Genomic DNA, 10,094 nt, shown 5'->3' with positions numbered 1-10,094 from the left:
GCTATCCCAGGGGGAGTGCAGCCATCCTCATTCTCTCCCTTTAAATGCTCCCATTTCACCCTCACATCTACCCATGGCAAAGTGTGGGACTGCAGCATCCGTGGCCCTAGTTGGGCTCTCCAACCACAGCAGGCCATGGATGGGGAGATCCCAATGGATGAATGAGCACATGCCAGCAGACCAAGGCTTGTCCTACTGCCCTGTTTGCAGATCCCACCACCCCAAACCTCCTACTGGGTCTCTGCTTGTGCACGCAGCTCCAGGTTCTCCCCTTGCTTCAGCCCCATGGCTGAAGTGTGCACCAATTACATGGAGTGAGTTAACAGCCCTGGGAACTGATGGGGCTTGGTATCACAGTAATTGCTACAGCCTCCAGTGAGGACAAAGCTGGATCTTGATCTTACATGGCTTTAATCAAATCGAGTAATGACCCTGGATCAGACTTAAACTTGAGTTCAGAGCAACAAGATTTTGGACTTTTCCAATGGGTTTCCAAGTTTCCTGGATGGGAAAAATGCCACAAACCCCAACCCTGGGATGAGACACAGGGAACATCCAAGGCTACAGTTGGTTCCAAGCAGGAAGGTTAGCAGCTTTTGAATACTCTCCCAAAAGCAAAGGCAGCCTTGAGTCTGCAGCAGAGCAGAACTTCTCATCCCAAATTGCTTTCAAAAAAACCCTTCAAAATCATTAGGAAACTGCGTCATGGAAAGGCTAGCTACGGAAGCACACAGGAAGGAAGGAAAAGGAGAAGGCAGAGCCGCAGATACTCTGTTATTTATTGTACAGTATTTCAGTTGAAGTACAAAGGCATCATCAGTATTCACCAGAATTGCATTGTGACAGTGTAACTGTGTGTTAAAAACGTGCTACAGAACGGTGAACACAGATTCATGGGGTGAAAGCAAATGTAAATGTAAAAACACATTTTTAGTAACTGATCTGTACAAAGAAAAAAAAAAAAAAAACACTAAAAAAGAGTGTGGGGATTAGAGCCCCCAGAGTCATTGGAACTATATACAGACACTGTTACGTATTGCAGCGTTAGGACCTTTGGGTTCTGTTTCCTTCATACTGATGACCGGGGGAGTGGGAGAAACAGTGTTACTAAAACGATCAAATCCATACAAAAGTATTTACAGAGAAAGGCAGAAAAAATCCCCTACTGTTCCAAAAGAGAAACATTTGCCTGTTGGGAGGGTGCACCTCCCTCAGCCCTTGCTCCCAGACTGTGCCAGAGCGGTGACCTTGGGGACAGGAAAGCAAATGGGGACGTGCTGGAGTCCTCAGCAGCGGGGAAGTGCCTCTCACGTCTGCTTTGCTGCTTTAAGCTCTCTTGGTGAGCAGTAAAATAAAAAACCCCAAACCAACCTGAGGCCCACACACCACCCCTGGGGCAGGAGGATGGGGAGGGTGAACCAGGTGGGAGTGGGGGCTGGGGCTTGTTTTCTAGAGAAGGGGACAACAGGGGGGACAACAACACTTGGGACTGCCGGGCGCTTGGGCTGCTGTTTTAAAACCTTCCCGGGGAGCACAACAGCAGCGAGCGCCGGGAGAAGTGAACCCATGGTGTGCAGACCCAGTGGGTGTGGGAGCTCAGACGTGGGCACTCTTAGCGTGGGTGGGGGAGCTGGAGCCCGAGGCGTAGTAGAAGCGGTTCTCGCCGAAGGTCTGAGCATCCCCCGAGCAGCAGACGATGACGCAGCCACCAAAGAGGCAGAGGGCAGAGCCGATCCAGCCCGTGTACAGGGAGTATCCAAAGCTCATGATGGTGGTTTCACGGTGGGCGCAGACAGGGAACCAGATGGTGGCCACCACGCCGCACATGGCTGGGGAGACAGGAGGGGAAAAGCCAATCACAGAAATGTAGAATCAGTAGGGTTGGAAAAGATCTCTATAATCATCCAGCCCAACCTTCAACCCGACACCGAGTGTGGGACCAGCGAGATACCCAGCAAGTCCAGGGGATGGAGCATCCATCCTTTCTTGGCCCCCCAAGACAGACCCACGCACTATTAGATGCGTGAAGCTTGGAGTTAGTCTCCCGCAGCTTGTATTTCCTCTGGAGGATGGGGAGGAGCCCATCCTCACGCTGATCCAATGGGGAATAAACAGCATTGGCTTCAGGACTCCTGATGCCAGAGCAGGAGAGGGGTGGGGTTGCCTGAGCTGGGAGAGGTGGGGAAGGACCAGCAATAAGGAGCAGAGCAATCGCTTCTTGACACAACTGAGCTGACAACGAAGGCTGAAGAATGAAAGTCAGCTCTGAAATTGGTGCTCTGGAGAGCTGTGTGTTCAGGAGGAGCTGAGAGCAGAAGATTACAGAAGCCTCACGCATTGTAGAGGCAGCAAAACTTCAACTCAAAGTCAGTTGGAAAGTGGATTCTACTTCCCTATGGAAAACAGGGTCAAGTGGTGGGGCAATGCAGTGAGGCTTCTCAAAGACCTAGTGAAACAAGTCAGAGGGACCACAGTGCTCAGCCTGGAGCCCACAGAGCACGACTACCGAGGGCTTCTAGTTTTGCTCCAGGCTTTTCCACAAAAGCAGGTAGGTAGCAACACGAAGGTGAAGAAGATGTCCATACAAAAATCCATCCCTGCATTCTCCTGGCGCTCCCTGCCCTCACCCTGCATGCAGCAGAGCCGATGGCGTTAACCACCTACAGGAGCAGGTCCTAAAACAATACTTCTTTATGGCCCGCACATCTGAGAGGAATGAATCCGTCAATATTGACTTGCCTCAGGGACAAGCTGTGCAGGACTCCATCCTTGTGGCTATCAGAGAATCGGAGCAAAACAATAACAGGGCTGTGGCAGCTCTACAGCTCTCCGCCAACCGCGCTAAGAGAGATCTGGAGGCGGTGTCAAAAAGTTAAGGTTGCAAGAAGGGGAGAAAAAGGGGCAGAGAAAAAATATAACTGTTTGGTTAAAGTGGAAAACAAACCATTGCTGCTGGCCGGTACAGCAGAAAGCCCATCCCCAGTCGCTGCAGTTATTATGAGAAAAAATATTTTCTTATGGAAAAGAGAACGTTCGGAAGATGCTAATGAAGCCAGCAATGACCTGGGGCCTCCTCAAAGCAAGGGCCCTATGGCTCTGGGAGGGGGCTGTGGGGAAGGAGGGCTGCCCCTGCTGCAGCTCGTGAGCCTCCAGAGAGGGGTCGGATGGGAATCTGCAAAGCATTCTAATGGGCTCCAGCATAAAGCTGCTTTGTTGTCCGAAAGGACACAATCATCTTTTCTTCTTCTGTCCACAGTAAATATATATATACATTGGTGTCCATAGACTATAAGAGCCTTATCCCCTCAGACCCTCCCCCATGGCGCAGCGGAGAGGACAACGCTCGCGTTGGGCCAAGGGGAGCTCTCGGGGACACCGGGACAATGGCATCTCTTGTGCGGTGGGGCAGCCACATGTAGCACCACCTTATCATCGTGCTGACAATGCTCGAAAGCTGGAAGGCTGGCCAAGGGCTGAGCAGAGCTCATTGCAGCTGCTGGTGATCCCAGTGGGGAGGAGGAATGCACCGGGATGGTTGCTGCAGTCAGTGCAGTGCAGTTTGGCAGAAAGCAAGAGGAGCAGCTCGAATCCTATAGACTTCTACCACATTGTCCCCATTGGCACCACCTGTCCCTGTGTCCCACATCCCAGTGGGTCCCAGTTCCTTCTGACCGTGCACCTGATCCATGGAGCTGAATCTCTTAACATTTGCCATTATAGGCATGGTTTAATCCAGCACTGGAAGTGCATGTAGAATCATTAAGGTTGGAAAAGACCTCAAAGATCACCCAGTTCAACCATCCACTGATAATGTTCATAACCTGCTCTCCCAAAGCACAAAGTTGTTTTATGCAGGTTATGTGTTTAGATTCTGCTTTCCCTCCTGCCCTGAGCCACCTGCCCACGGGGAACACACAAATACTGCAGTCCAAGCCATAGACTGGGTGGCATTGATTTACTGGTTGGACTTGATGAGCTTGAAGGTCTTTTCCAAACAGAAGTTGTTCAGTGATTCCGTCATTTCTTCTAAGGGGAGCAGTGTGACTTACAGAGGTCTCTTAGTGCCCACAGCTTCCCAGAAGGGAAGAAAAAAAAAAAGAAAAAAGCACTTTTGAACCTTGTTTATCTTGGGATAGAGTCCTCTAAGAGAAAACAATATCCAGAGGAATCTATTAATACCATCTATTTAGAAGACAATAGCTAGCATGGTCAGCTAGCAGTGGTAAATCCCAGTAACTAACATATTTTCCATCTGTTTATCATCCTCAGGTCCCTCACTTCCCCATGGGGAAAAGATCACTTGGGTACCAGCACGGGGTCCCCCAAATTAGCACCAACAATATGGGATGGGATGGGTTTTTCCATCAACATTGCATTGGAGATGTTTTCATAGCAGCTCAGAGCAAATCACCACCGACAGCTGTGCACAGCCATAAATCAATTCCCTTGGTCAGATAGGACCAAGCAAAGACATAAATACATCAGCATACAGGATAGGAGGGTGTGCACACATGTTGCACTCTGCAGCCTGCTATTATCAGCGACAGGAAAATCAATGGAATATCTGAGCCCATTGTTTTCCTGGCAAGTTTTCAACTATTTTTTTTCTCTCTCTCTCCGTTTTTTTTTCGTGATTCCATGCTGTGTTTCAACCCCTTCTTTCCTTTTTAACAATTTCTGTCCTAAATGCCATCCCCTCCCTGAGCAACACGCAACATTTGCCATGGAGCCAACTCCAGTGATTGCATCCCCACTCTGCAGAGTTCGTGGGTCTGGATTTGTTTTCTTCTAACCAGACCTATGGGAGCTGTGCTCAAGCCTTGATGTTGGGGGGAAAACACAGAAAGCCATGAGTGAGAGATCAGTGGCCAGAGAATAAATAAGAACGGCCCATGACAGAAAGACTTTTAAGCCAGCACTATGTCTTCCAAGCCTGATATTCATACTTATTGAATGCTCTGGAATGGTGACACTTCATTTTTCCAACAACAGATCATTAATCAACTTAAACAATGTCAAAGTCCCAAGCTCCGTGCATTGCTCTCTTTCCAAGGGGACTGATTTGTTAACCAGTCTGGAAAAACAACTGGATTTTGTACAAAAAAGTGTGGGTTGGTTATTTTTTATGAAAAGTTTAGGAGCCAAAGGAACATGTTGATCCTTCATCATTGCCCAGCTCTGGGGCAGCCCAGATCACACAGTGGTAACGACCAGCAAGAAGGCCAAACCTGACCCAAAGTGCACCTGCTAGCCTTCATCCTTGTTATCTCTTCTCACTGGCCTTACACCAAGGCAGGACCAGACCCAAAGTCCTGCTTCACCCCACAGAGCTCTGGGCTTTCACTTGTTCTCACGCAGTGTGACTCATTGGAGTCACTGCCATGTCTGCTGCTCCTGCAATCCTGCTGCCCTACTGCAAAGCAGATTTAGGGGCAGTGCTCTCAGCCATGCAAAATGGGGCTGGTCTACAGCACAGCTCTTCTTGCCCAAAACTAACATTTTCCATTTGTTTGTCATGAAGCGCAGCTCTGGTGGGACTCCCCCAGCTCCCAGACCAGAGATAACAGCAGAACAGACTCTCCTGTTGCTACAGTGTCACTGACAGCATGAAAAAAACCTCTCGTTCACTGCCAAGCCCAGGTCTGTGACTGGAGGTTTCAGGACAGGGATAAGGGACACATTGCCAGAGCTCTCCAGTGTGACTGCAACTGATGGGATGTCCTAAGCAGGCCTTTACAGCTGATGTTAGCATTTCCAGCTGCAGCAACGGGCCCTTAAAGCCCACTGCTATTGGAAGACCTCCTTGGTCTCACTTTTAAATTTCAGACATATTGACTCATCCTAACCGTTCTTCATTGGAGCTTGTAGGAGGAAGATATAGAATCATAAATGCTGGAATAGATATTTAGGACCACCAAGTCCGACCCCAACACATTCCCCATGCCCACGTTCCTCAGTGCCACATCCCCACAGCTCTGAACATCTCCAGGGACGGTGACCCCACCACTCCCTGGGCAGCTGTGCCACTGCATCACTGCTCTTTATCAGAAGAAATGTTTCCTAATACCCTGAACCCCCCCTGGTCCTATCACTAGGAGAAGAGACCAACCCCCATCTCACTTCTTTTTAACGTTATAAAGATTGGTAGAACAGTTGATGTGCCAAAGCTGGGTGGTGGGGACCTCCCATCAGAGTACGGAGGGATCTGCTGCACAAGGCTCCATCCCTCCTTGTCCCCATGCCTCCCCAGCTGGAGACATGCAGCTCCGTGTGGCGCCCACTTGAAAAAAACCTCAGGAGAAGCAGAAGAAAGAGGAGCAGGGTGATGTCAGCGCTGGCTGCCGGCGAGCGGCAGAGCCGCACAAAGAAGCCACTCTCCCTCTGCCCCCTCCTCTGCCAAGCAGACGGGTGAAAACAAGGCCCCGCAGCCTGTGGCTGGGGTGACGAGGCCTCAAGAACACGCAGGTGCCGTGTTGGGGACAATGAGCTTCACAGGCTGAGCTGCACAAAACAATCTCCTCCGCGGGCTTCGTGGATGGGAAGAAATCCCAAGGACAAGGCTGGCAGGAGGCACGGGGCTGCGCCCCCCCCCGGCGCCCGGCCAACTCCATGCTGATGTCCCAAAGGAGCAGCACCCGCTGCCCATAGATCTGCCCCTCCCTGCTCACACACCACACCATCCCAAAGCAGAGGAGGCCGGGCCGTGCCTTACCCAGGAGGATGATGAGGATCCCCCCCAGCTGGGAGCGGCGGTACTTGGCGGCGCCGGGCTCGTGGCCCATCCGGATGCAGGGCAGCACAGTGATGAGCAGGAAGATGGCGGGGAGGCCCAGCACGGAGGCGGCGATCATCAGCGCTCGGCACGCCTGGACGTAGCCTGCGGGTGGGGTGAGAAAGAGGATCTGGGTTATTTGGCTCAAAAGGAGGAGAACTTCGGGCAAACGTTGCTGCCCGATGAGCTCCCAACACCTTCACAGAGTGCAAGAGATGGATTCTATGGTTCTACATAACCCTAAGCAAATACCCAGCAGGCGTGAGACGCCAGTGTGCAGCTCAGAGGTGTGCGAGGCCAAGTTTCCACTGAGTGAGAATGTCTTCCCAGCAAGATGTTGGGAAATCATGAAGCTGGGAAAGATGGCAGGGAGTGAAACAGCTGGGGAGGGGTTTTCCTACAGATTTTCAGCCTTGGAGCAGCCACATGATTTCTCAGGCCTTTATGGACACCACGGAGTGCCCCAAGCTTTCATTACCAGCATGGCTTTCCTGCCCTGGAGCAGCCAGGAGCAGCGGGGTCGTGGGGCTGCATGTGGCAGTGCTCCTTAGCTCCTAGTTCCCTAAGGAGTTAAGGGCAGAAAGTGAGACCTAAACAAAGGAGATGGCAATGCCCAGCATGGCCTCTGTGTAACCGGTCCCAAGCAAACAAGCACACAAACAAGACACAAATGTTCCAGTTTAAGGACTTGGCTCGGTGGAGGACTCCGAACACGGTTCAGCTGGAGGGAGGGAACCAGGAGGGATCCCATGGGCAGCAAAGGGGCTCAGAGTGGGTATGGGCAGAAGGATCTCACTTTGTGATCTGCTTCTGCTGCAGAGAAACACTGCTTTCAGTTGGGGGAAGACTTTATTTTCTCATTTATTAAGTTTAATTCCATATTTTGTCAAGATAAGCCATTTTCCTGCCTGCTGTGCTGGATCAAAGTGAACAACAGTAGCTATAAGGAAGGCAAGTCTACTGAACTGTAAGTACTTACAGGGAGAACAGGAGCTGGTCTGAGAGGTCCAGCACTGCCAACCTCTGCGTAACAGGGGCTGGGCATTGTATCAGGGGGGATTTCAGGAGTGACCTCTCTAACCACTGTGAAGTTATTTCCACAGTAATTGAAAACAGATAAAGAAGGGAAAAATGAAAAACAAGGGACGTGTATTTCTAACCAGTTGGCTTTGGAAGGGGCACCTTGATGAGGTGAAACAGAGCAGAGAAACACCATGGAGTTAACAACAATTGAAATGGGTGAAATAATTAGCTAAAAGAACCAGCTAAACTACAGGGACAAGATGACACACAGACCTTGGTAGGTTCAGTTAGCCCCAAAGATGCATTCATCCTGGAGAAACACTCGGCTTAGATTTTACTTTGCAATAAAGTAAATGCTTTATGATTAGAAAGTAACAGGACAGATCACGCAGGGAACAGACGTGACTATGCTAAGAGCCCTGCCATGCATTAGAGCACAGGGGAAGCACAGGACTGCCAAGACTGATGACGAACTTCCAAAGGATTAAAAACTACAGCAGTATTAATAATGGATGCCACGAGATTCATCCTTCTCAGCATCATTTTAAGGAACAGATCCTTCAAATTTTAGTGGTTCATCATCATCACGAGACGGAACTGAAATACAAAGAACACTGAGATACAAGAGTAGGTTCTGCAACGCTGCCTGGGGATGAGATGGGAAAGGAACGACTTGTTAACAGTTTGTTAAGAGCAGCGGTTGGTAGAAGTGGACCTTAATAGCCAGACATAAACGTCATACCTAAGGACAGTTAGAACCAGGTGTAAGTGAGCACCGTGTTAGGAGACATCGCTCAATTCTCTGGCATGTTTAAGGGACCCCCTTAATGGTGATGAAGCGGACGGAGCTCCACCACCGACCACCCCGCAGTGGGGCACAGCCTCGCTCAGCGGGCTGGGAGGAGAGCCGGGGAGCATACCTGGCAGGATGAGGATGTCCACCAGCGGCTTGCAGTGGTAGAGGCCCGTCGCCATGACGCAGTCCGCCCACAGCCCCTTGGAGCCCAGCTCGTCCATTTTGCGGCAGGTGGTGATGGTGTAGCCGCAGGTCACCACCCAGTCGTTGGTGGCGGTGGCCACCACCACCCCGATCCACCCGATGAAGCTGCAGACAAACCCGGCCAGGTGCAGGCAGGTGGCCACCATGTCGACGCGCCGGGCTCGAGGGCCGGGACGGGGAGAGCAGGGCTGGGAGAGGCGGCGCGGAACGGGCTGCGAGCCGGAGCTGCGGGGAGCTGCGAGCAGCCGGGACTGGAGATGCCGGGAAAGGTCCCCGAGCTGCACTGGGCGGCACCGAGCGGCTTCTGCCCCTGGGAGGGGTCAGCGCTGCCTCCGGCCCCGCTCCATGGGAGGAGCGAAGGGGAGCCCCGACTTGCGCGTCCGTCACCGGGCCGGGCTGGGGGCGTGCGGGGAGCGGCCGGAGCGGGGCGGGCAGCGAGACGCGGCACTGGGGTGCAGCACGGCGGCGCTCCTGAGCTGCAGCGCTCCCGCTGCCGTCGCCTCGTGGGTAAATAGGGAAGGGAGCTGGCGGGACGGGGAGCCGAGTTAACTGGCGGTGCGATGCCGCGGCCGGGCGCTGCGGCGCGGAGGACCGCTGGTGGGCAGCGGAGGAAACTGCAGCGGTCAGCCGCGTCTCCACCGCCCCTCACCGTCAGCACCGGGTCGATGGAGGCGGCAGATGCAGGTGGGGTTAATCCTTTCCTCCGCATACAGAATCACAGGTCACAGAACGGCCAGGGTTAGAAGGGACCTCAAGGATCATGCATCTCCAACCCCCCTGCCACGTGCTGGGCCACCAACCTCCACATTTCACACCAGCCCAGGCTGCCCAGGGCCCCATCCAACCTGGCCTTGAACACCTTGAACACGGGGCATCCACAGCCTCTCTGGGCAGCTGTTCCAGCACCTCACTACTCTCACAGTAAAGAACTTCTCCGACATCCAACCTAAATCTTCCCTCCCTCAACTTAAAACCATTTCCCCTTGTCCTGCTGTTATCTACCCTTTCAAAGAGCTGATTCCCTTCCTGTTTGTAGGCTTCCTTTGAGTACTGAAAGGCTGCAGTGAGGTCACCCCGCAGCCTGGAGGCACACACACGGCTGTAGCTGTCCTTCCTCTCCCCCCCTGACGGCAGGTAGCCGTGTTAAGCAATGCAACCATCATCTGCACAGAATGGAGCCGCTGTAGGGTAGTTTTCACCATCAGTAAATAAAAATATTTTCCATCACATGAAGTATAACACTCACTTCTAATGTTAAATGTTTATAGATCTCAGCGCTTGGCGTGTCAATGCGTGTTA

At 52.1% G+C, this 10,094-nt stretch overlaps 1 protein-coding gene across 1 annotated transcript; it reads right to left on the bottom strand.

Moving 5' to 3' along the window:
* Nucleotides 1–759: 759 nt before the first annotated feature.
* On the bottom strand, nt 760–9,127 carry CLDN11 (claudin 11). Its single transcript, XM_031614573.2, has 3 exons — nt 8,716–9,127; nt 6,713–6,877; nt 760–1,829 (listed from the first exon to the last, which is right to left on the bottom strand). Exons 1-3 carry the CDS (start codon nt 8,939–8,941, stop codon nt 1,597–1,599), a joined length of 624 nt encoding a protein of 207 aa, XP_031470433.1. The 5' UTR covers nt 8,942–9,127; the 3' UTR covers nt 760–1,596.
* Nucleotides 9,128–10,094: the final 967 nt, after the last annotated feature.

This window comes from Phasianus colchicus, chromosome 10 (assembly GCF_987193195.1).
Source record: "Phasianus colchicus chromosome 10, bPhaCol1.hap1.1, whole genome shotgun sequence".
Lineage (NCBI taxonomy): Eukaryota > Metazoa > Chordata > Aves > Galliformes > Phasianidae > Phasianus > Phasianus colchicus.
The sequence above is the reverse complement of the archived record's forward strand: the minus strand, read 5'-3'. Positions and strand labels throughout refer to the sequence as shown.

What these genes read in the sequence shown, in the direction of transcription:
- CLDN11 (XM_031614573.2), bottom strand. Translation starts at nt 8,941, where the DNA reads ATGGTGGCCACCTGCCTGCACCTGGCCGGGTTTGTCTGCAGCTTCATC. An exon ending in GGACATCCTCATCCTGCCAG is followed by an intron (nt 6,878 to 8,715) that starts GTATGCTCCCCG and finishes CCCCACCCGCAG; the next exon opens with GCTACGTCCAGGCGTGCCGA. An exon ending in GATCCTCATCATCCTCCTGG is followed by an intron (nt 1,830 to 6,712) that starts GTAAGGCACGGC and finishes CTGTCTCCCCAG; the next exon opens with CCATGTGCGGCGTGGTGGCC.